Raw genomic sequence first — 24,644 nt, 5'->3', positions numbered from 1 at the left:
GTACATGGATGACGTCGCCGTCTTCTGTTCGGATCCGCTGTCCGTGCGCAGACTGATGAGCGTCTGCGACCAGTTCGAACTAGCATCGGGAGCCAAAGTTAACCACGGCAAGAGCGAGGCCATGTTCTTTGGCAACTGGGCTGACCGATCCTTTGTCCCCTTCACCGTGAGGTCAGATTACCTGAAGGTGCTGGGGATATGGTTCCGAAGGGCCGGGGCGTGCACCAAAAACTGGGAGGAGCGAGTAGCCAAGGTACGACAAAAGTTGGGCATGTGGGGGCAACGATCTCTCTCCATTGTGGGTGAGAAGCTGGTCATCAGGTGCGAGGCGCTCACGTTGTTGCTCTACGTGGCGCAGGTCTGGCCCATACCCCACTCCTGCGCCGTGGCAGTCACCTGAGCCATTTTCTGCTTCATCTGGGGACCTAAAATGGACCGGTTCCGGAGGGACACGATGTTCAAATCTCTGGACAAGGGCAGGAAAAATGTACCCAACGTGGCCCTCATCCTGATGACCACCTTCGTGTGCGGCTGCATCAAGCTGTGTGTAGACCTCCAGTACACAAACTCCAAGTGTCACTACGTGCTGAGTTTCTATCTGTCCCCGGTGTTGCGAAGAATGGGCCTGGTCACATTGCCGCGGAACACTCCATGCAGTTGGGCCGTGCCGTACCACCTATCCTTCGTGGAGCAGTTTCTGCGGGAAAACACATTTGACCACCTGTCCATCAGGCAGTGGTCTGCACGGAATGTCCTCAAGGCCCTACGGGAAAAGGAAACGGTGGATCCTGTTGGATGGGTCCCCGAGCAGACCGTCAAAGTCATTTGGCGAATGCCTCATCACCAGAACTTTCAAACAAGCACCAAGACGTAGCTTGGCTGGTGGTGAGAAGGGCCGTCCCCGTCGGATCCTTCATGCACACCCGAAGTCTCGCCCCCTCCGCACAGTGCCCCCGCGTTGGCTGTGGTGGGGAAGAGACGGTCGCCCACCTCCTCCTGGAATGTGCCTTTGCAAAGCAGGTGTGGAAAGAGATGCAGTGGTTTTTGTCAAGGTTCATCCCAAGCAGCTCTGTAACACAGGAGTCTGTGCTCTACAGGCTGTTCCCAGGGACGCACACCGAGACAAACATCAACTGCTGCTGGAGGACTATCAATTCGGTGAAAGACGCCCTTTGGTCTGCCCGAAACTTGCTGGTCTTCCAGCGCAAAGAGTTGTCCACCACAGAATGTTGCGGACTGGCACATTCCAAGGTCCAGGACTACGTGCTGAGGGACGCACGAAAGCTTGGGGCAGCCGCAGCAAAGGCTCAATGGGGAAAGACCACAGTGTAAGGTCCCCCCACCAAACTGGACTGATGGGCTGGATCCATGGGAAACCCCTTGAACTGTATCGTTAATATTCTCAATTGCTGTAAATGTAAAACTGTAATTGGCATGACAATTGTGAAACGGAAGGGTTGTGAAGAAACTCATGACAGTATTGAAGGAAATTGATCTCCCATGCAATGTTTGTATTTTTGGTGCTGTTTGAAACTGTTTGGCAATGTAATTTTTGCAGATTTTTATGAATAAAGTATATTTTGGAAAAAAAAAATATTCCTCAGAACTTAGAAGAGTGAGAGGTAATCTTACTGGCACCTAAACATCTTAAGGGATTTAACAGGGTAAATGCTGGGAGGATGTTTCTTCTGGCTGGGGATCGAGAACTAGGGATCACAGTCTCAGTATAAATGGCTCAATCATTTAGGACTGAGAAGAGGAGAATTTTTTTTCACTCAAAGCATTGTGAATCTTTGGAATTCTCTACGCACAGTGGTTAGCACCGCAGCCTCACAGCTCCAGTGACCTCGGTTCCGTTCAGGGTATTGCCTGTGCGGAGTTTGCAAGTTCTCTCTGTGACCGCGTGGGTTTCCGCCGGGTGCTCCAGTTTCCTCCCACAGCCAAAGACTTGCAGGTTGATAGGTTAATTGGCCATTGTAAATTGCCCCTAGTGTAGATAGGTGGTAGGAGAATGGTGGGAATGTGGTAGGGAATATGGGATGAATGTAGGATTAGTATAAATGGGTGGTTGTTGGTCGGCACAGACTCGGTGGGCCGAAGGGCCTGTTTCAGTGCTGTATCTCTCTGTGACTGTAGAGCTGTGGATGCTCAATCATTGGTTATATCCAAGAGAGAGATCGATAGGTTTTTGGATACTAAGGGAATCAAGGGATATGTGCGAGTGTGGTCAGATGGAGTTGATGTAGGAGATCAGCTGTGATCTTATTGAATGGCAGAGCTATTTCGATGGGCCGAATGGCCTACTCCTATTTTTTATGCAAAGAACTGGACCATTAACCCGAGCTTCTCTTCGCCACAGTTGTTTCCGGACTGGCTGAGTGTTTTCAGTATTTTAGGCTTTTTCTTTCTGTATTTCATCCTTTTCCCATTTGACTATTTGCTGTGAAACTTTCAGCGTTGTGCTCAATTCTTTGTGTCGTTGTGTTTTCTTTATTTGAAGTAATGTAAATAGTATCCTGAAATGAATTTGCCAAATGCTTGGGCAATTTGTTACAACCAGTTTTTGAGCAAGTTCTCCACATACACAGTGAAGGATTCCTTCACATTTGCGAAGACCATCCAGGACTTGCATATCGATAGCAATGCCGTGTCCATGTGTCATTTGACATTGCTAGCCTATTCACCAATGTACCACTTCAGGAAGCCATAGATATTTGCACTGCAGTGCTATATCATGGTGATCTAGACCCGTCACCATTGTGTGAATCCGTATTCATTGAACTTATGAACTCGGCAACTTGCACTTTTGAGTTCAGTTTTATTGACACCATGTATCGCTGGTGTTGCCATGGGATCCCCTCTAGGCCCAGCTCTCACAAACATCTTTGTTGGATTCCATGACAAACCTGTTTTTAAGGGAATGACACCTAACCTCCTACCTCTTGCATATTTCCAATATGTAGATGATACGTTTGCTATATTTGAATCTGCAGCTGCATGAAATAATTTCCTTGCACGTCTTCATGGGCTCCATCCTACACTCAAATTCACCTTTGGAATGGAGCTGTCAAATGAGCTCCCTTTCCTTGATGTACTAGTTGAGAAATCTGCTAAGTGGTTCTCCACCACGGTCTACTGCAAACCTACCTTCACTGATCAATACACGCGTTGGGATTATTACAGTTCCACGCGCTATAAGATTGGTCTTATCGACAACCTCATAAATAGGGCTGAGCCATTTGCTCACCATGCAAGCTTGATGCTGAAATAGGGCGAATCAAAGACATCCTGCATTACAATGGCAACACTGATCAGATCATTTCTCACTGTATATCACACAAACTTACAAACGGGCTGAAGGCCGTCATTTTGAGCCCTGAAAAGTGCCCAGTCTCCCTCAAATTACCCTGGAAGGGTAATATATCCCCAGTATTTGAGTAACAGGTGAGGCTCGCTTTTTCCAGCTGTTACTATGCAGGAGCAACAAGTGTGGTGTTCGCCACTAACAGGATGCTGCTGTCAAGCAAAAGAGACGTCCTGCCTATCACACACATAAGTAACGTGATATATGAATTTCAATACCAGTGTGATGCTAGGTTTCTAGACCGTACATCCCAAAACTGGCGGATTGTATCAAATAACATGTCCCTTCCGCTGTTCGCAATGGGCCCTACCCAACCAACCCGTGCTTGCAAAACTCAAAACACAGTATCCAACATGAGATGTGATTCCACAATAGGACAACATTTGCTAAATAATTCTTAGTGTGCTAAGAATTACACTGACAACTGATTTAAGACTGTCAGTAGGGCTCGCAGTGTGGTGCATTGGTGTGTACTGTAAGCTACATATATTAATACACGGGGCCCTGTTCTTTGCAGACAGAAAGAACATGCACACATGTTGTGCCTGTTTCAGCTAAACAAAATAAGTGACAGCCATTCACTGGCTCATTCCACAGGGCAATGCCTTGACCAATCAGAGTCAAGCTGCCTGGTTTAAATTTCAAACAAGGCTGGGCAGTTATCTGTCAGTTACCATAAACTGGTGCATTCCGAATGGCAATGCCTCGACCAATCAGAGTTCACTTGCCAACCAATCAGCACTCTCTTCTCATACAGAAGAAAGTTGTTGTTTTCCCTTAAATTGGTATTCTTGCGGATTGCCCTGCTGAGTGCAAGACGAAAACAACTGGCTACCAAAGTTTGGACAACATGTCACTATTTTCACGAAATGATTACTTTTATTTTCAATATAAAATTATAAAGCAATATGAGTGTAACATTTACAGACAAATTCTATTACCTCACATTGCCTGATTCTTTCACACTGGCAGACTATGTGAACTACTGTCCCGATTTTGCAGTTCTCACTTCCAGTTAGCAAATGTCAGCAATCTGTGATACAGTGCAGTTTACAGACCAGACCGTCAATCACAACATGCAATAATTGTTCAGCTTATGTTGGACTGGTGGGATTTAGAAATACTAGGAATTGAGATGAGCTGTTATTGTATTTAATTATTTGTTTCATGGGATGTGGACGTCGCCAGCCAGGCCAGCATTTATAGTCCATCCCTAATTGCCCATGAGAAGGTGGTGGTGAGCTTCCTTCTTGAACCACTGCAGTCCATGTGGGGTAGGTACACCCACAGTGCTATTAGGAAGGGAGTTCCAGGATTTTCACCCAGCGACAGTGAAGGAATGGCGATATAGTTCCAAGTCAGGATGATGTGTAGCTTGGAGGAGAACTTTCAGGTGGTGGTGTTCCCATGCATCTGCTGTCCTTCTCCTTCTAGGCAGTAGAGGATGTAGGTTTGGAAGGTGCTGCCTGAGTAGCCTTGGTGCATTGTTGCAGTGCATCTTGTAGATGGTACACACTGCTGCCACTGTACGTCAGTGGTGAAGGGAGTGAATGTTGTGGACGGGGTGCCAATCAAGCGTGTTGCTTTGTCCTGGATGGTGTCGAGCTTCTTGAATGTTGTTGGAGCTGCACCCATCCGGGCAAGTGGAGAGTATTCCATCACACTCCAGACTTGTGCCTTGTAAATGGTGGACAGGCTTGGGGAGTCAGGAGGTGAGTTACTCACCGCATGCTTCCTACCCTCTGACCAGCTCATGTAGTCACACTATTTATAAGGCTACTCCAGTTCAGTTTCTGGTCAATGGGAACCCCTAGGAAGTTGATAGTGGGGGATTCAGCGATCGTAATGCCGTTGAATGTCAATGGGAGATCGTTAGATTCTCTCTTGTTCGAGATGGTCATTGCCTGGCACTTGTGTGGCGCGAATGTTACTTGCCACTTATCAGCCCAAGCCTGGATATTGTCCAGGTCTTGCTGCATTTCTACATGGACCTCTTCAGTATCTGAGGAGTCGCGAATGGTGCTAAATTTTGCAATCATCAGTGAACATCCCCACTTCTGACCTTATGATTGAAGGAAGGTCACTGATGAAGGAGTGAAGAAGGTTGGGCCGAGGATACTACCCTGAGGAACTCCAGCAGTAATGTCCTGGAGCTGAGATGATTGACCTCCAACAATCACAACCATTTTCCTTTGTGCTCGGTACGATTCCAACCAGTGGAGAGTTTTCCTCTTGATTCCCATTGACTCCAGTTTTGCTCTGGCTCCTTGGTGCCATACTCAGTCAAATGCAACCTTGATGTCAAGGGCAGACACTCTCACCTCACCTCTTGAGTTCAGCTCTTTTGTCCTTGTTCGAACCAAGGCTGTAATCAGGTCAGGAGCTGAATGGCCCTGGCGGAACCCAACTGAGCGTCACTGAACAGGTTATTGCAAAGCAAGTGCCCCGTCGATGACATCTTCCATCACTGTACTGATGATTGAGAGTAGACTGATGAGGCAGTAATTGGCTGGGTTGGAATTGTCCTGCTTTTTGTGTACAGGACATACCTGGGCAATTTTCCACATTGCCGGGTAGATGCCAGTATTGTACCTGTACTGGAACAGCTTGGCTTGGGGCGCGGCAAGTTCTGGAGCACAGGTCTTCAGTACTATTGCTGGAATATAGTCAGGGCCTGTAGCCTTTGCTGTATCCAGTGCCTTCAGTCGTTTCTTGATATCACGTTGAGTGAATCGAATTAGCTGAAGACTGGCATCTGTGATGCTGGGGACTTGAGAAGGAGGCCGAGATGGATCATCAACCCGGCACTTCTGGTTGAAGATTGTCGCAAATTCTCCATCCTTGTCTTTTGCACTGATGTGCTGGGCTCTCCCATCATTGAGGTTGGGGATATTTGTGGAGCCACCTCCTCCTGTTGGTTGTTTAATTGTCCACCACCATTCATCATTGGATGTGGCAGGGTGTAGATATGATCCGTTGGTTGTGGGATCACTTAGCCCTGTCTATTACATGCTGCTTCTGCTGTTTGGCATGAAAGTAGTCCTGGGCTGTAGCTTCATCAGGCTGACGCCTCATTTCAAGGTATGCCTGGTGCTGCTCCTGGCATGCCCTCCTGCACTCTTCATTGAATTAGGGTTGATCCCCCAGCTTGTTGGTAATGTTAGAGTGGGGGAATATGCCGGGCCATGAGTTTATAGAATGTGGTTGACTGCAATTCTGCTGCTGCTAATGGTCCACAGCACCTCATGGATGCCCAGTTATACATTGATAGATCTGTTCAAAATCTATCCCATTTAGCACAGTGGTAGTGGCACACAACACGATAGAGGGTATCCTCAATGTGAAGACGGGACATCATCTCCACAAGGACTGTGCAGTGGTCACTCCTACCAATACTGTCATGGACTGATGCATCTGCGGCAGGCAGATTGGTGAGGATGAGGTCAAGTATGTTTTTCCCTCTTGTTAGTTCCCTCACCACCTACTGCAGACCCAATCGAGCAGCTGTGTCCATTGGGACTTGGATAGCATGGTCAGTAGTGGTGCTACCGAGCCACTCATGGTGATGGACATTGAAATCCCCCAGCCAGACTACATTCTGTGCCCTTGCCACCCTCAGTGCTCCCTCCAAGTGGTGTTCATCAGTCTCTCGCTGTCTCTTGCTGGTTTGCTCAGTACCTTTCTCTGTCTGTTCATTTCTGAGTCCTGATAATCTCTTCCTGGTTTTCTGTGTGTCTTTCTCTGCCTGCCTCATTGTCGGTGCTGTTGCTCGGTGTCCTTGTGTCATTGCGCAGTGAGGGTGAGTCCGTCAGCACGTGTGTTGCTGAGTCCGGGATTCTTGAGAAATCCGACTGCAATCCTATTTTTATAAAAACATTGGGGAAATAACACAAACAGTTCACTTTCAAAATATCAAGTATTTACCCATAATAACAAGATGCTTCCGAAGGCACTCGATTGCAATCAGCTTCTTCCTTCTCGTGAACACATCAATCAGTAACAAATCACTTTTGCTCACACGAACACAAGCTGCAAACACGGACCAGCCGTTTCTCTACCACTTTGTCAACCTCTTCCTGCAGAGCCTCCTTTCCACCACCAGATGGTGATGTTGGCCACAATAAAACCAGGACAAATGGTCACAGTGAGGAGACGGTCAGTGACAGAAAATGAAACAATAACAGGGAAAACCTTTACACAACAACAGGGTACATCTTTACACAACAGAAAACATATTTACACACCACGAAATACCTTTAGACAACAGGGAGAATACAATCATACAAATGCCTTGTTTCTCCATCTCAGTCTCGTTGTCTCTCTCTCTCTGTCCCTCACTTTTGCTTCCTCACAGTCTATTCTTGGTTTTCTGTGTGTTTTTCTCTCTGTCCCGTTGTCGATGGTGTTACTCAGTGTCCTTGTAACATTGTGTAGCCAGGCTGAGCCTCCCAACACCTGTGTTGCTGTAATAAAAACAGAAAATGCTGGAAATGCTCAGTAGGTCTGGCAGCATCTGTGCAGAGAGAAACAGTTAACAGTTCCTGTCTGTTTCGTTAGTTCACATTAACTTTGTTCTCTCTCCACAGATGCTGCCAGACCTGCTGACTATTTCAAGCATTTTCTGTTTATGTTTCAGATTTCCAGCATCCGCAGTATTTTGCTTTTGTACGTGTGTTGCTATGTCTGGGACTGTTTGAGTGCAATGCTATTGCTTTATAAACAGCGTTGAAACAAACATTTATCTCGCTAACAAACAGCACTAATACACAGCTGGATATAAACAGCAGCCTGCAGCAGAGGGCGCAGTGGAAGTTTATTAACACAAATAATTCACCAACACAATATTTACTGCTGTCCTCAATCACACCACGCTTCATCTTCACACGTTTTACTCTTTATTTACATCAACTTCTTCCTTCCAGTAAACACTTCAATTTGGAACACAGCTTCCAAATCACCTTTATTCACAAACCCGAACACACATCAGCCCAGACTTTCCCCTTTCTGTCAACCCATTCCTGCATCACTGCCTCTCCACCATCAGTTGTTGCGAGAATCATACAATCATAGAATGGCTGCAGCACAGAAGGAGGCCATTCGGCCTGTCGAACCCGTGCTGGCTCTCTGTTAGAGCAACTCACCTCATTTCACTCCCCAGTCAGTTCAATTTTGGAGGTGGGAAAACTTCTCGAAAGAATAATTTGGGACAAAATTAATAGTCCCATGGACAAATGTGGGTTAATTCAAGAAAGCCAGCATGGATTTCTTAACGGAAAATCATGTTTAACTGTCCTGCTGTAGTTTTTTGATGAGGTAACAGAGGGTTGATGAGGGCAATGCTGTTGATGTGGTGCACATGGACTTTCAAAAGGTCTGGCAGCATCTGAAAGGTCACTGACCTGAAACGTTAACTTTGCTTCTCTCTGTACAGCTGTTGCCTGACCTGCTGAGTATTTCCAGCATTTCTTGTTTTCATTATGGCACAGTGTTCCCTTTTCAAACTTACAGAATTAACCACAATAATGTACTCTGAGATTCAAGTTAAATATCAGCCCAATATTTACACACATTATGAGTTTATAAGTTTCAGTATTAATTCCCATTAGTGCATCCTGACATATACATTAGATATAACATAACATAAGAACAGAAGAAATAGGAGCAGGAGTAGGCCATTCGGCCCCTCAAGCCTGCCTCGCCATTCAGTAAGATCATGGCTGATCTGCCCCAGACCTCAACTCCTCTTTCATGCCAGCTCTTCATAGCCCTCAACTCACCAATATTTCAAAAATCTATTTACATCCTCTTTAAATACTTTCAGTGATTTAGCCTCCAATACTGTCTGGGGTAGAGAATTCCAGACATTCACTACCCTCTGAGAGAAGAAATTCCTTTGCATCTCAGTTTAAATGAGTGTCCCCTTATTCTGTAACTATGCCGCCTAGTTTGTGATTCCCCCACTAGTGGAAACATTTTCTCAACATCTACCCTGTTAATAAAAACAAGAAATGCTGGAAATACTCAGCAGGTCTGGCAGCATCTGTGAAGAGAGAAGCAGAGTTAATGTTTCAGGTCAGAGACCCTTCTTCACCCTGTTAAGCCCCCTCAGAATCTTGTACGTTTCAAAAAGATCACCCCTCATTCTTCTAAACACGAATGAATAACCTGTTTAGCCGTTCTTGATAAGTCAACCCCTTCATCCCAGGAATCAGCTGAGTGAATCTCTTTTGAACTCCTCCAATGCCAGTACATCCTTTCTTAAGTCTAAATGTCAAATGCGATATCAGATTGAGAGAATCTGAAAGATAGTATAACCTGAGATACAAACTGATAATTCAGTTTAAAACTCCCCCGGATTGTGAAACTAAAAGATACAATAGCAATTCAATTTGTATAGACTGTGCGTTGGATCACATTCCAGCCCTCATCCAGTATCAGACTGGAAGACACTGTAGCAATTCCATTAGTGCAGACTCAGCTCTACATGACAGAGCAGGGAACATATTTAAACAATCGGGAACACTTTTACACAAGATGGATCATATTTACACAACAGAGAAGATCTTGACCCAACAGGGAACCATTTTACACAATAACAGAGAACATCTTTACACAACAGCGAATATAGTTACACTACAGAGAACATATTACACAGCAGGAAATATCTTTAAAAGAACACAGGGAACATCTTTACACAACAGAGAACACAATTACATAAATCATCAGTCTTTCGCTGTCTCTTGCTGGTTTGCTCAGTACCTTTCTCTGTCTGTTCCTTTCTGGGTCCTGATTATATCTTCCTGGTTTTCTGTGTCTTTCTCTGTCTGTTCCTTTCTGAGTCCTGATAATCCCTTCCTGGTTTTCTGTGTGTCTTTCTCTGCCTGCCTCATTGTCGGTGCTGTTACTCAGTCCTTGTGTCATTGTGCAGTGAGGGTGAGTCCGTCAGCACGTGTGTTGCTGAGTCCGGGATTCTTGAGAAATCCGACCGCAATCCTATTTTTATAAAAACATTGGGGAAATGAACATATTTCACTAACGGGCAGCTAAAATTTAAGCTAGCAGTTAGCAGAGTGGCGCAGCGGAAGCGTGCTGGGCTCATAACCCAGAAGTCGATGGATCGAAGCCATTTTCTGCTATTTATGTTTGGCAGTAACACCAACCGTTCACTTTCAAAATATCAAGTGTTTCCCCATCATAGCAAGATGCGCTCGATTGCAATCAGCTTTTTCCTTCTCGTGAACACATCAATCAGCAACAAATCACTTTTGCTCACACGAACACAAGCTGAAAACACGGACCAGCCGAGTCTCTCCCACTTTGTCAACCCCTTCCTGCAGAGTCCCCTCTCCACCAACAGATGGTGATGTTGGCCACAAGAAAACCAGGACAAATGGTCACAGTGAGGAGACGGTCAGGAACAGAAAATACAACAAGAACAGGGAAAACCTTGACACAACAACAGGGTACATCTTTACACAACAGAAAACATATTTACACAACAGGAAATACCGTGACACAACAGGGAGAACACAATCATACAAATGCCTTGTTTCTCCATCTCAGTTTCGTTGTCTGTCTCTCTCTCTCCGTTCCTCACTTTTGCTTCCTCACAGTCTATTAGTTTCCTCTGTGTTTTTCTCCCTGTCCCGTTGTCGATGGTGTTACTCAGTGTCCTTGTAACATTGCGTAGCCAGGCTGAGCCTCCCAACACCTGTGTGATAGAACATAGAACAGTACAGCACAGTACAGGCCCTTCGGCCCACGATGTTGTGCCGAACCTTTAATCTACTCTAAGATCAAAACTACCTACATACCCTTCATTCTACTATCATCCATGTACCTATCCAAGAGATGCTTAAATGTCCCTAATGTATCTGCTTCTACTACTACCACTGGCAGTGCATTCCACGCACCCACCACTCTCTTGTGTGAAGAACCAACCTCTGACATCTCCCAGAAACCTTCCTCCATCACCTTAAAATTATGCCCCATTGGTGATAGCTCTTCCCACCCTGGGAAAAAGTCTCTGGCTATCCACTCTATCTATTCCTCTCATCATCTTGTACCCCTCTATCAAGTCACCTCTCATCCTTCTTCGTTCCAATGAGAAAAGCCCCAGCTCCCTCAATCTTTCCTCGTAAGACATGCCCTCCAGTCCAGGCAGCATCCTGGTAAATCTCCTGTGCACCCTCTCTAAAGCTTCCACATCCTTCCTATAATGAGACGACCAGAACTGAACACAATATTGCAAGTGTGGTCTAACCAGGGCTTTATAGAGCTGCAGCATAACCTCGTGGCTCTTAAACTCAATCCCCCTGTTAATGAAAGCCAACACACCATACGCCTTCTTAACAACCCTATCAACTTGGGTGGCAACTTTGAGCGATCTATGGACATGGGCCCCAAGATCCCTCTGTTCCTCCACATGACCAAGAATCCTGTCTTTGCGCCTGTATTCTGCATTCAAATTCGACCTTCCAAAATGAATCACTTCACACTTTTCCAGGTTGAACTCCATCTGCCACTTCTCAGCCCAGCTCTGCATCCTGTCAATGTCCTGTTGCAACCTACAACAGCCTTCCACACTATCCACAACTCCAGCAACCTTCGTGTCATCGGCAAACTTGCTAACCCAGACTTCCACTTCCTCATCCAAGTCATTTATCAAAATCACAAAGAGCAGAGGTCCCAGAACAAATCCCTGCGGAACACCACTGGTCACCGAGCTCCAGGATGAATACTTTCCATCTACTACCACCCTCTGTCTTCTATGGGCCAGCCAATTCTGTATCCAGACAGCCAACTTTCCCTGTATCCCATGCCTCCTTACTTTCTGAATGAGCCTACCATGGGGAACCTTATCAAACTCCTTGCTGAAATCCATATACACCACATCCACTGCTCTTCCTTCATCAATGTGTTTTGTCACATCTTCAAAGAATTCAATAAAGCTTGTGAGGCATGACCTGCCCCTCACAAAGCCATGCTGACTGTCTCTAATCAAACTATGCTTTTCCAACTAATCATAAATCCTGTCTCTCAGAATCCTCTCCAATAATTTGCCCACTACCTACGTAAGACTGACTGGTCTGTAATTCCCAGGGTTATCCCTATTCCCTTTCTTGAACAAGGGAATAACATTTGCCACCCTCCAATCATCTGGTACTACTCCAGTGGACAGTGAGGACGCAAAGATCATCGCCAAAGGCGCGGCAATCTCTTCCCTCGCTTCCCGTAATATCCTTGGGTATATCCCGTCTGGCCCCAGGGACTTATCTGTCCTCATGTCTTTCAAAATTTCCAGCACATCCTCCCTCTTAACATCAACCTGTTTGATCATATCAGCCTGTTTCACGCTGTCCTCACAAACGACCAGGTCCCTCTCACTAGTGAATACTGAAGCAAAGTATTCATTTAGGAACCCCCCTACCTCCTCCGACTCCAGGCACAAGTTCCCTCCACTATCCCCGATCGGCCCTACCCTCTCTCTGGCCATCCTCTTGTTCCTCACATAAGTGTAGAACGCATTGGTATTTTCCTTACTCCTACCCGCCAAGACTTTTTCATGTCCCCTTCTAGCTCTCCCAAGTCCATTCTTCAGTTCCTTCCTGGCTACCTTGTAACCCTCTAGAGCCCTGTCTGATCCTTGCTTCCTCAACCTTAAGTAAGCTTCCTTCTTCCTCTTGACTAGCTGTTCCACATTTCTTGTCATCCAAGGTTCCTTCACTCTACCATCCCTTCCTTGCCTCATCGGGACAAACCTATCCAGCAGTCGCAGCAAGTGCTCCCTAAACAACCTCCACATTTCTGTCGTGCATTTCCCTGAGAACATCTGTTCCTAGTTTATGCACCCCAGTTCCTGCCTAATAGCATTGTAATTCCCCCTCCCCCAATTAAATATTTTCCCATCCCGTCCGCTCCTGTCCCTCTCCATGACGATAGTAAAGGTCAGGGAGTTGTGATCACTATCTCCGAAATGTTCTCCCACCGAGAGATCTGCCACCTGGCCTGGTTCGTTGCCAAGCATCAAATCCAACATAGCCTCCCCTCTAGTCGGCCTATCTACATATTGAGTCAGGAAACCTTCCTGGACACACCTGACAAAAACTGCTCCATCCAAACTATTTGCACTAAGGAGGTTCCAATCAATATTAGGGAAGTTGAAGTCACCCATGACAACAACCCTGTTACTTCTGCACCTTTCCAAAATCTGCCTCCCAATCTGTTCCTCCGTGTCTCTGTTGCTATTGGGGGGTCTATAGAAAACTCCCAATAAAGTGACTGCTCCTTTCCTTTTTCTGACTTCCACCCATAATGACTCAGTAGACAAATCCTCCTCGATGACCTCCCTTTCTGCAGCTGTGATACTATCCCTGATTAATAATGCAACTCCCCTACATCTTTTACCTCCCTCCCTATTCCTTTTGAAACATCTAAACCCGGGAACATCCAACATCCATTCCTGCCCCTGTGAGATCCAAGTGTCCGTAATGGCCACAACATCGTAGCTCGAAGTACTGATCCATGCTCTAAGTTCACCACCCTTATTCCTGACACTTCTTGCATTATAATAGACACACTTCAACCCATCATACTGGCTGAAACTTTGCCCTGTCAACTGTCTAACCTTCCTCACAGACTCTCTGCACTCGGTATCTGCCTGTTCAACATCTACCCCATCCACTGATCCATACCTCCGGTTCCCATCCCCCTGCCAAACTAGTTTAAACCCTCCCGAAGAGCTCTAGCAAACCTCCCGCCCAGGATATTGGTGCCCGTCCAGTTCATATGCAACCCGTCCTTCTTGTACAGGTCCCACCTTCCCCAGAAGGTATCCCAATGATCCACATAACTGAAGCCCTCCCTCCTACACCAGCTCTGTAGCCACGTGTTCAGCTGCACTCGCTCTCTGTTTCTAGCCTCACTAGCACGTGGCACCGGTATCAATCCTGAGATTACTACTCTGCTCGTCCTGCCTTTTAGCTTCCAACCTAACTCCCTATATTCGCTTTTCAGGTCCTCATCCCTTTTCCCAGCTATGCCATTGGTACCGATATGTACCACGACTTCTGGCTGCTACCCCTCCCCATTAAGAATCCTGTAGACTCGATCTGAGACATCCCTGACCCTGGCACCCAGGAGGCAACATACCATCTGGGAGTCTCATTCGCAACAACAGAATCTCCTGTCTGTTCCTCTCACCATTGAATCTCCTATCACTATCGCTCTCCTATTCTCCACCCTTCCCTTCTGAGCCACAGAGCCAGGCTCAGTGCAAGAGACCTGGCCGCTGTGGCTTTCCACTGGTAGGTCCCCCTCCCCCAACCGTATCCAAAACAGTATACTTACTGTATAATATATATATATACTGGAAGTGACAAAGTTGATTGATGAGGGAAGGGCTGTCGATGTCATATACATGGACTTCAGTAAGGCGTTTGATAAGGTTCCCCATGGCAGGCTGATGGAGAAAGTGAAGGCGCTTGGGGTCCAAGGTGTACTAGCTAGATGGATAAAGAACTGGCTGGGCAACAGGAGACAGAGAGTAGCAGTAGAAGGGAGTTTCTCAAAATGGAGACGTGTGACCAGTGGTGTTCCACAGGGATCCGTGCTGGGACCACTGTTGTTTGTGATATACATTAATGATTTGGAGGAAAATATAGGTGGACTGATTAGCAAATTTGCAGACGACACTAAGATTGGTGGAGTAGCAGATAGTGAAGGGGACTGTCAGAGAATACAGCAGAATATAGATAGATTGGAGAGTTGGGCAGAGAAATGGCAGATGGAGTTCAATCAGGGCAAATGCGAGGTGATGCATTTTGGAAGATCCAATTCAAGAGTGAACTATACAGTAAATGGAAAAGTCCTGGGGAAAATTGATGTCCAGAGAGATTTGGGTGTTCAGGTCCACTGTTCCCTGAAGGTGGCAACGCAGGTAAATAGAGTGGTCAAGAAGGCATACGGCATGCTTTCCTTCATCGGACGGGGCATTGAGTACAAGAGTTGGCAGGTCATGTTACAGTTGTATAGGACTTTGGTTCGGCCACATTTGGAATACTGCGTACAGTTCTGGTCGCCACATTATCAAAAGGATGTGGATGCTTTGGAGAGGGTGCAGAGGAGGTTCACCAGGATGTTGCCTGGTATGGAGGGCGCTAGCTATGAAGAGAGGTTGAGCAGATTAGGATTATTTTCATTAGAAAGACGGAGGTTGAGGGGGGACCTGATTGAGGTGTACAAAATCATGAGAGGTATAGACAGGGTGGATAGCAAGAGGCTTTTTCCCAGAGTGGGGGTTTCAATTACTAGAGGACACGAGTTCAAAGTGAAAGGGGAAAAGTTTAGGGGGGATATGCGTGGAAAGTTCTTTATGCAGAGGGTGGTGGGCACCTGGAACGCATTGCCAGCGGAGGTGGTAGATGCGGGCACGATGGAGTCTTTTAAGATGTATCTAGACAGATACATGAATGGGCAGGAAGAAAAGAGATACAGAACCTTAGAAAATAGGCGACATGTTTAGAGAGAGGATCTGGATCGGCGCAGGCTTGGAGGGCCGAAGGGCCTGTTCCTGTGCTGTAATTATCTTTGTTCTTTGTTCTTTGTTCTATTATTGAGGGGAACGGCCACAGGGGATCCCTGCACTGTGCGCCTATTCCCTTTCCCTCCCCTTACGGTCACCCAGCTACCTTTATCCTGTGACTTCGGTGTCAGTACTTCCCTATAACTGCACTCGATCATCCCCTCTGCCTCCCGCATGATCCGAAGTTCATCCAGCTCCAGCTCCAGTTCCCTAACGCGGTCTGTGAGGAGCTGGAGTTGGGTGCACTTCTCACAGGTGAAGTCAGCAGGGACACAAGTGGTGACCCTTTCCTCCAACATCCTGCAAGAGGAGCATGCAACTGCCCTAGCTTCCATCCCCTCTGCTCTAAATTGACAACAGAGAATAAAACAATATAAAGTAAAACCTTACCTTACCAAACCCTCCACACAAGAGTCCTTTTTTTTGGTTGGAAGAGGAGGATGGGTGGGAGACACTACACATGTAGTGTTTCGGGTTTAGCCACTGCCCGAATATATAAGTTCACTTACCCAGCAGTCCCCGTGTCCGTGTCCGCCGAATCGCCAGGTAAGTACTTGAGAGTGAAACGCACCTTCCCGGCTGCCCCCAGGCTCGCACTATCAACGCTACTGCTGATCAAAGGTGTTGCTGTAATAAAAACAGAAAATGCTGGAAATGCTCAGTCGGTCTGGAAGCATCTGTGCAGAGAGAAACAGTTAACAGTTCAGGTCTGTTTCCTCAGCTCACATTAACTTTGTTTCTCTCTCCACAGATGCTGCCAGACCTGCCGACTATTTCAAGCATTTTCTGTTTATGTTTCAGATTTCCAGCATCCGCAGTATTTTGCTTTTGTACGTGTGTTGCTATGTCTGGGACTGTTTGAGTGCAATGCTATTGCTTTATAAACAGCTTTGAAACAAACATTTATCTCGCTTACACACAGCACTAATACACAGCTGGATATAAACAGCAGCCTGCAGCAGAGGGTGCAGTGGATGTTTATGAACACAAATAATTCACCAACACTATATTTACTGCTATCCACAATCACACCACGCTTCATCTTAACACGTTTTACTCTTTATTTACATCAACTTCTTCCTTCCAATAACCACTTCAATTTGGAACACAGCTTCCAAATCACCTTTATTCACAAACCCGAACACAAGCTGCAAATGCTGCAAACACACACCAGCCCAGACTTTTCCCTTTCTGTCAACCCATTCCTGCATCACTGCCTCTCCACCAACAGTTGCTGCTAGAATCATACAATCATAGAATGGCTAAAGCACAGAAGGAGGCCATTCGGCCTGACGAACCCATGCTGGCTCTCTGCTAAAGCAACTCACCTCGTCTCACTCCCCAGTCAGTTCAATTTCGGTGGTGGGAAAACTTCTCGAAAGAATAATTCGGGACAAAATTAATAGTCCCATGGACAAATGTGGGTTAATTCAGGAAAGACAGCATGGATTTCTTAAGGGAAAATCATGTTTAACTGTCCTGCTGGAGTTTTGTGATGAAGTAACAGAGAGGGATGATGAGGGCAATGCTGTTGATGTGGTGTACATGGACTTTCAAAAGGTCTGGCAGCATCTGAATGGTCACTGACCTGAAACATTAACTCTGTTTCTCTCTCCACAGATGCTGCCAGACCTGCTGAGTATTTCCAGCACTTTTTGTTTATATTTCAGATTTCTAGCATCTGCAGTATTTTGCTTTTATTGACTTTCAAAAGGAGTTTGATACAGTGCAACACAACAGACTTGTGAGCAAAGTTATAACTCATGGAATAAAAGGGACAGTAGTAACATGGATATGGAATTAGCTGAGTGACAGGAAACAAAGAGTAGTGAGCAATGGATGTTCTTCGGGCTGGAGGAAGGTTTGTAGTGGAGTTCCCCAGGAGTCAGTGTTGGGACCCTTGCCTTTCCTGATATATATTAATGACCTAGACCTTGGTGTACAGGGCAGAATTTCAAAGTTTATGGATGATACGAAAATTGGAAGCATTGTGAACTGGAAGGATGATAGTGTAGAACTTCAAAAGGACATAGACAAGTTGGTGGAATGGGAGGACAGATGACAGGTGAAGTTCAATGCAGAGAAATGTGAATTGATTCATTTTGGTCAGAAGAACATGGAGTGACAATATAGAATAAAGGGTACAATTCTAAAGGGGGTGCAGGAGCAGAGGGACCTGGGGGTATAAGTCATTGGTTGAGAGAGCGGTTAATAAAGAATACAGTATCCTCGGCTTTAGTAATAGAGGCATAAAATACAAGAACAAGGAGGTCATGTTGAACTTGTATAAGACACTAGCCTCAGCTGAAGTACTGCGTCCAGTTCTGGGTGCCACTCTTTGGGAAAGATGTGAAGGCATTGGAGAGATTATGGAAAAGATTCATGAGAATGGTTACAGGGATGAGGAAATTCAGTTATGAAGATAGATTGGAGAAGTTAGGACTGTTTTCCTTGGAGAAAAGAAGGCGAGGAGATTTCATAGTGGTATTCAAAATGATGAGGGGTGTGGACAGAGTGGATAGGGAGAAACTGTTCCCACTTCTGAAAGGATCGAGAACGAGAGGGCGCAGATTTAAAGTAATTGGTAAAAGAAGCAAAAGCGACATGGGGTAAAACTTTTTCACGCAGCGAGTGGTTAAAGTATGAACTGCCTGAGAATGTGATGGAGGCAGGTTTAATTGAAGCATTCATCGGGGAATTAGACTGTTATCTGAAAAGGAAGAATGTGCAGGATTATGGGGAGAAGACGGGGAAGTGACATGCGGTGAATTGCTCATTTGGAGAGTCAGTGCAGACACGATGGGCCAAATGGCCTCCTTCTGTGTAGTAACAATTCTGTGATTCCAATATTCAAGTCATTTATATATATGGTGGTCCTGACACTGACCCTTGTGGACATCACTGTTCACCATCTTCCATTCTGAAAAACAACCAAATACCACAACTCGCTTTTCTTGATATTTCATACATTTTTAAATCTAAGCAGATACTGACCCTCCTATTCCAGGAGCTCAGTTTTGTTACCCAGCCTTTTATGTGGTAGTTTGTCAAACGCTTTCTGAAAATCCATATAGACAACATCCATTGCTTTCCCTTCATCAACCTTTTCTGTTATTTCATCAAAAAAATCAGTTATTTATTAATAGATGCAGCACTGAAACAGGCCCTTCGGCCCACCAAGTCTCTGCCGACCAACAACCACCCATTTATACTAATACAACATTATTCCCATATTTCCGACCACATCCCCCACCACCGACCTCCACTGGGGGCAATTCACAATAGTCAATTTACCAATCAATCTGCAAGTCTTTGGCTGTCCGAGGAAACACACGCAGTGACAGGGAGAACTCAAACTGCGCACAGACATTAGCCAGAACTGAACACGGGTCGCTGGAGCTGTGAGGCTGCGGTGCTGAACACTGATCGCCCAAAATGACCGCAGCAGGACTCGAACCTACAATCTTCTGATAACTTCATAAAATACACCGAAATCAGACGCCTTATCCATTAGGCCACACGGCCAATAGCGAAGGATTGGAGAGGTGCTGAACCTCTCAGTATTCGGTCTACCCAAACCAAGTTCAAGTCCTGAATAATGAACCGATTGCCTCATTAGTTCTGTGAATAATACAATGATTTAATAGACAAAGTTTTGAAACATTCCTGCCCATAAATCTTGATAACAGAGAGTGTGTGGATCTCCTGACTCAGAATGTTTAATGGATACAGTCCTCAGATCCGACAAGGAATCCCTGAACATCCACAGTAAAGACAGTGTGGATGAGGAAATGTAAGAGCCGGGAGCTGAAACTCAGGGACGGCCGAGCTCTCCTGTCATTGAGCTTGTGTGTCTGCTCTGCTCGCCGCACTTCCGGCTCTACTTTGTTTCCAATGAAAAGATGAAAAGGGCCGTTCGGTTTTCCTCTCACTGACAGCGTGTTTCACTCGGGTTAATATAACCCGGGACTTTTGCTGCTGAAATGAATTCTGCAAGGTCCCAGCAAACACACCGGCTCCCTCCTTTCTCCCCTCTTTCTACCGGATTGTTTTACCAGGAGGGGCTCAATAATAACAAACCCCCTGCAGGGAATGACCGCAAATTGAGCATCTAAATGGGGCAAGTGGGCAGCTTTCTCGGTTCTAGGTTCCCCCTACCCCGCCCCTCCCTCCCTCCAGTCCAAGCCCCTCTTCACTTTCTTTGGGACTTTGATGAGGGTGAAATGGGGAAAGTTCCCATTGATGTTTGAATGCTGTGTTGCTGCAAAGATCTGCGCACGTGCGGTATTGCTCCGCCCCCTGTGGGACGTCACTGTGAGGAGTGGAGCGCATGCGCATCCTTTCCCCAACCCAGTCTGTGAGGCCATTCACTCAATCAGGGGAAGATGCTTTAAATCAGCTGCTAATGGAGACTTCCCGGGCCCGGGGGAAGGGAACAAACAGCATCTGCTTCCAGCAGCCACTGCTTTGGGAGCGTGTCTGCAGATGTGCTCAGAGATTAGCATTGAGTGGTGGGAAGTTGAGGGGGAGTCGGGGAGTGCTTGTAACAGACACTGTGGAGCAGGAGCTGCTCCCGGAACATGGAGTGAGCCGGGGACACGGGGAAGGGAAAGTTCATTCTCGGACAGTGTCTGTACAGGCTCAGGGAGACACAATGGGAAGAAATCACTATTGAAAATCACTGACAATTTCACCACCCAAAGGAGAGGGAATTTTCCTGCTTTAGTTCCAGTCTCTCACTGTTTGTTGGATCGTGAACAGTGGCGGAAAAATAGCCGCAAAATAACGAGCGTTTATTGCAGACACCAGGTGAGAAGAGTGAAAGGCACGTTTTAAATAGTGGCTGCTTGTTTTCCGTTGAAATAGAAATGTGACTGTGTAAAGGTCACTGCTCTATCGGACAGTCCCAGTCATTGAGCAGTGCAGGGCTTGTGTTGTTTCTGAATGTCACAAACGTGTTGTAAAACCACTGCAAACACCTGGTAAACAGAAGCTGAATACTGCAGTACTGCAGTGGAGTCAGACACTGACACTGTTTGTGTTCCTGGTTTTCATTTCGCGATTGTTCATAATGATTATTATTGGGACGATTACATTGATCGCTTTTGTATCTTCTATCTCACCAGTTCTTTCATTCCTGCCGGAAAATACATGAAGGAACCTGACTGGATGTGGTGATTCTTGGACACAAGGAAAAGTGCAGCGAGCTCGTTCCAACACACAGTCGGTACAGGATCACTCCCAAAGCACAGAGATACTGCCAGCTCATCAGTTCCACTGGAATAAACAAAAGAAGTAGTCAGACAGACACTGATCCCAAAGTCGAGAGACACATTTTCAATCCAACAGTCAAACAACAGCAGGGCAGACAGAAGTTGTTTCCATTTCACTCCAATTCAATACAGCTGACAGGTTGATACATCAATCAGAGTCCAAAAACAAACCCATCATTAGATCTAAATAAACTCTGTCACCATGGTTACATTTTAAATATAAACCTTGAAACAGAACAGACAAAATTTGCATGATTGAAAGGTACAGAATGAATGCAAGGAGGCTTCAAGGGGATTTGGACAGGGTAAGTGAATGGGCAAGAACATGGCAGATGGAATATAATGTGAATAAGTGTGAATTTCTCCACTTTGGGAGAATAAACAGAAAGACAGAGTATTTCTTAAATGGTGAGAGGTTGAGAAGTGTCGATGTCCAAAGGTACCTAGGTGTCCTTGTTCATGAGACACTAAAAGCTAGTGTGCAGGTGCAGAAAGCAATTAGGGAGGCAAATGGTATGTTGGCTTCATTGAAAGGGGATTTGAGTACATGGTTAAAGATGTATTGCTTCAATTGTATAAAGTCTGGCTGAGACTGCACCTGGAATATTGTGTACTATTTTGGTTTCCTTATTGAAGGAAGGATAGACTTGTCACAGAGGGAGTGCAACAGAGATTCACCGGACTAATCCCCTGGGATGGTGGGATTGTCTTTTGATGAGAGACTGCAGAAACTGAGCCGAAATTCTCTGGAGTTTCGAAGAATGAAAGGTGATCTCATTGAAACTTACAAAATTCTTACAGGGTGTGACAGGGTAGATATGGATAGGATGTTTCCTCTGTCTGGTGAGTCTAGAACAAGGGGACACAGACTCAGAATAAGGGCAGGCCATTTGAGACTGAGATGAGCAGGAATTTCTTTACTCAGAGGGTGGGAAATCTGTGGAATTCTTTATCCCAGTGGGCTGTGGAAGATCAATCATTGAACATATTCAAGACAGAAATCGATAGATTTCTAAATACTAACAAGATCAAGGGATATGGAGATAGCAGGAAAAATGGCGTAGAGGTAGATGATCAGTCACGATCTGTTTGAATGTTGGAGCAGGCTTGATGGGCTGAATGGCCTAATGCCCCTATTTCCTATCATCCTTTGAATCCCAATAATGTACATTGGAACGTTAGACCAAGTTATGCATTACATACCAGTTCAAAAATCCCACAGAGATTAAGACTGAAAGATACAGTATCAATTCCATTACTACAAACTGAAGGACTTGGAGCTTGCAGACCAGCCCATGTATAAGATTGAAAGTTATATTTTCATTCGCAATCGTTTTCACAGAGCTAAATATTAAATACCAATCCACAACTTGTACAGGACTACCAAATAAAACCTACAACTGTAAAATACAGTTAATCCATATTTTAAATTAAACACAAGTCAAACAAATATTGATACATTAAGAGAGTGGGAAACAGTGAGAGCAGAGTGGAGCATCAAGAGCCCAGGAGAGAGAGGGAGCAAGAGTTCACTCGGAGAGCAGGGAACAGCAAGAGCACGCGTCAAAAAAGGCAAAGGAATCCACAATTAATGGGAAAACACTGAATGGTGTAGAGGAAGTGAGGGACGTTGGAGTGATTGTCCACAGATTCCTGAAGTAGCATTCCAGGTCAATAAGGTGGTTCAGCAGGTAAATGGAATCCTTTCCTTTATTAACTGAGTTATAGAATATAAGGGTGATCTGGGTGTCCATGTCAATAAGTCACTGACAGCTAACATGCAGGTGCAGCAAGCAATTAGGAAGGCTAATAGTATGTTCGCCTTTATCACAAGAGGATTTGAGTACAGGAGTAGTGAATTCTTGCTTCAATTGTATAGAACCCTGGTTAGACCGCACTTGGAGTACTGTGTACAGTTTTGGTCTCCTTACCTTAGGCAGGATATTATTGCCATGGAGGGAGTTCAACGAAGGTTCATCAGACTTGTTCCTGGGATGGTGGGATTGTCCTATGAAGAGAGATTGGGGAAACTGGGGCTGTCTTCTCTAGAGTTTTGAAGAATGAGAGGAGATCCCATTGAAACCCACAAAATACTTAAAGGACAGTCAGGGCAGATGCAGCTAAGATGTTTCTCCTGGTTGGGGAGTCGAAAATCAGGGGACACAATTTCAGAATAAGGGGGAAGCCACTTAGGACAGAGATGAGGAGAAATGTTGTTACTCAGAGGGTTGTGAATCTTTGGAATTCTCTACCCCAGAGGGCTGTGGAAGCTCAGTCGTTGAGTATGTTTAAAGCAGAGATTGACAGATTTGTAAATACAAATGACATAAGGGAAGATGAGGAAAGTGTGGGAAAAAGGGCATTGAAGTGGATGTTCAGCCAAGATCATATTGAATGGCGGGGCAGTCTCGATGGGCTGAATGGCCGACTCCTGCTCCTATGTTTCGATGTTCCTAACTCCACATTATCGATGAGACACAGCCTCAGGCCGACTTGTCGGGTGGTGCAAACAGATAACACTGCTTCTGATCTTCACCAGAACAGAGACTGAGATGTAACATTGATCATCAAACAGACTGTGAGAGAATACAACAGAATAAAACACATGGAGAGACACTGTGGAATAGCAAATAGATTTGATTGGAATGTTGAATTTTGATTGGAATGGATAAAACACCAGAAACAGCAGATTAAATTGGGATTCTCATCATTATATTGATCTGAGACAGAAAAGAGAAACTGATGGGAAGAAGGAAGAATGGAACTGTTAAGTTTTTTTGAGTTTTTCACTCACCCATGAATGCTGATTAAAAAAAGATGCAAATAACAGAGAATTTCACCAAAAAGGGAGATTAAATGCTGCCGCAACCTTGGATCGAAGGATGCCCCAACAGATCACCTGTTTAACTGTCTCCTCACTGGGGGATTTCAATCGGTGAGCAATATTATTCGCTACCTTTTTTTTGTTAAATGAACCCAGAACTGTCACTTGGAGTTAATATCTGCATTCCGACTCCTGAATATTTTCTGGACACATTTCCTGCTGAAAGAACTAAGAACTCTTTTCTAATTTACACAATACTATATACACATTCATCAAACCTCTTAAGCTAGCATCCTTGGTGCTGCTCTCTCTTCTCCCAAACCTCATCTCATGTGACTGTTACATCATCACTCTGACAGTGGGAGGGGTTGATCCCACTATCTTCAGCATTAACCCTTTACATCCTTATACTACACTGTCTGTCCAAACAAATGGGTGGAGGGAACTTCCTTCATTTATTCAAACACTTGAAAATCAACTCAAAGCCATCAGAGTGAGAGAGGGAGAGAGAGTGTCAGAGAACTTCCTGCATCCAGTCCTGACCCTGTCACACTCAGCAGCTGCTCACCCAGACCCCACTCTCCTCAACACTGAACATTG

The 24,644-nt window shown here is 45.5% G+C and overlaps 1 protein-coding gene and 1 non-coding gene across 2 annotated transcripts in view; one reads left to right on the top strand and one right to left on the bottom strand.

The window, feature by feature from the left end:
* LOC137363001 (histone H2A-like) overlaps positions 1 to 14,479 on the top strand; it is a 63,154-nt gene extending 48,675 nt beyond the window's left edge. The window contains exon 3 of the mRNA XM_068027120.1: positions 14,381 to 14,479. Within this exon, the coding sequence (XP_067883221.1) occupies positions 14,381 to 14,479 (99 nt within the window). The remainder of the gene's footprint in view (positions 1 to 14,380) is intronic.
* Positions 14,480 to 19,383: 4,904 nt separating this feature from the next.
* On the bottom strand, positions 19,384 to 19,472 carry trnar-ucg (transfer RNA arginine (anticodon UCG)). Its single transcript is given in 2 exon segments — positions 19,384 to 19,419; positions 19,436 to 19,472. It is a non-coding gene; the product is annotated as a tRNA-Arg (tRNA).
* Between the last annotated feature and the right edge of the window lie 5,172 nt (positions 19,473 to 24,644).

The sequence above is a fragment of the Heterodontus francisci genome, unplaced genomic scaffold (genome assembly GCF_036365525.1).
Source record: "Heterodontus francisci isolate sHetFra1 unplaced genomic scaffold, sHetFra1.hap1 HAP1_SCAFFOLD_51_2, whole genome shotgun sequence".
Lineage (NCBI taxonomy): Eukaryota > Metazoa > Chordata > Chondrichthyes > Heterodontiformes > Heterodontidae > Heterodontus > Heterodontus francisci.
The sequence above is the reverse complement of the archived record's forward strand: the minus strand, read 5'-3'. Positions and strand labels throughout refer to the sequence as shown.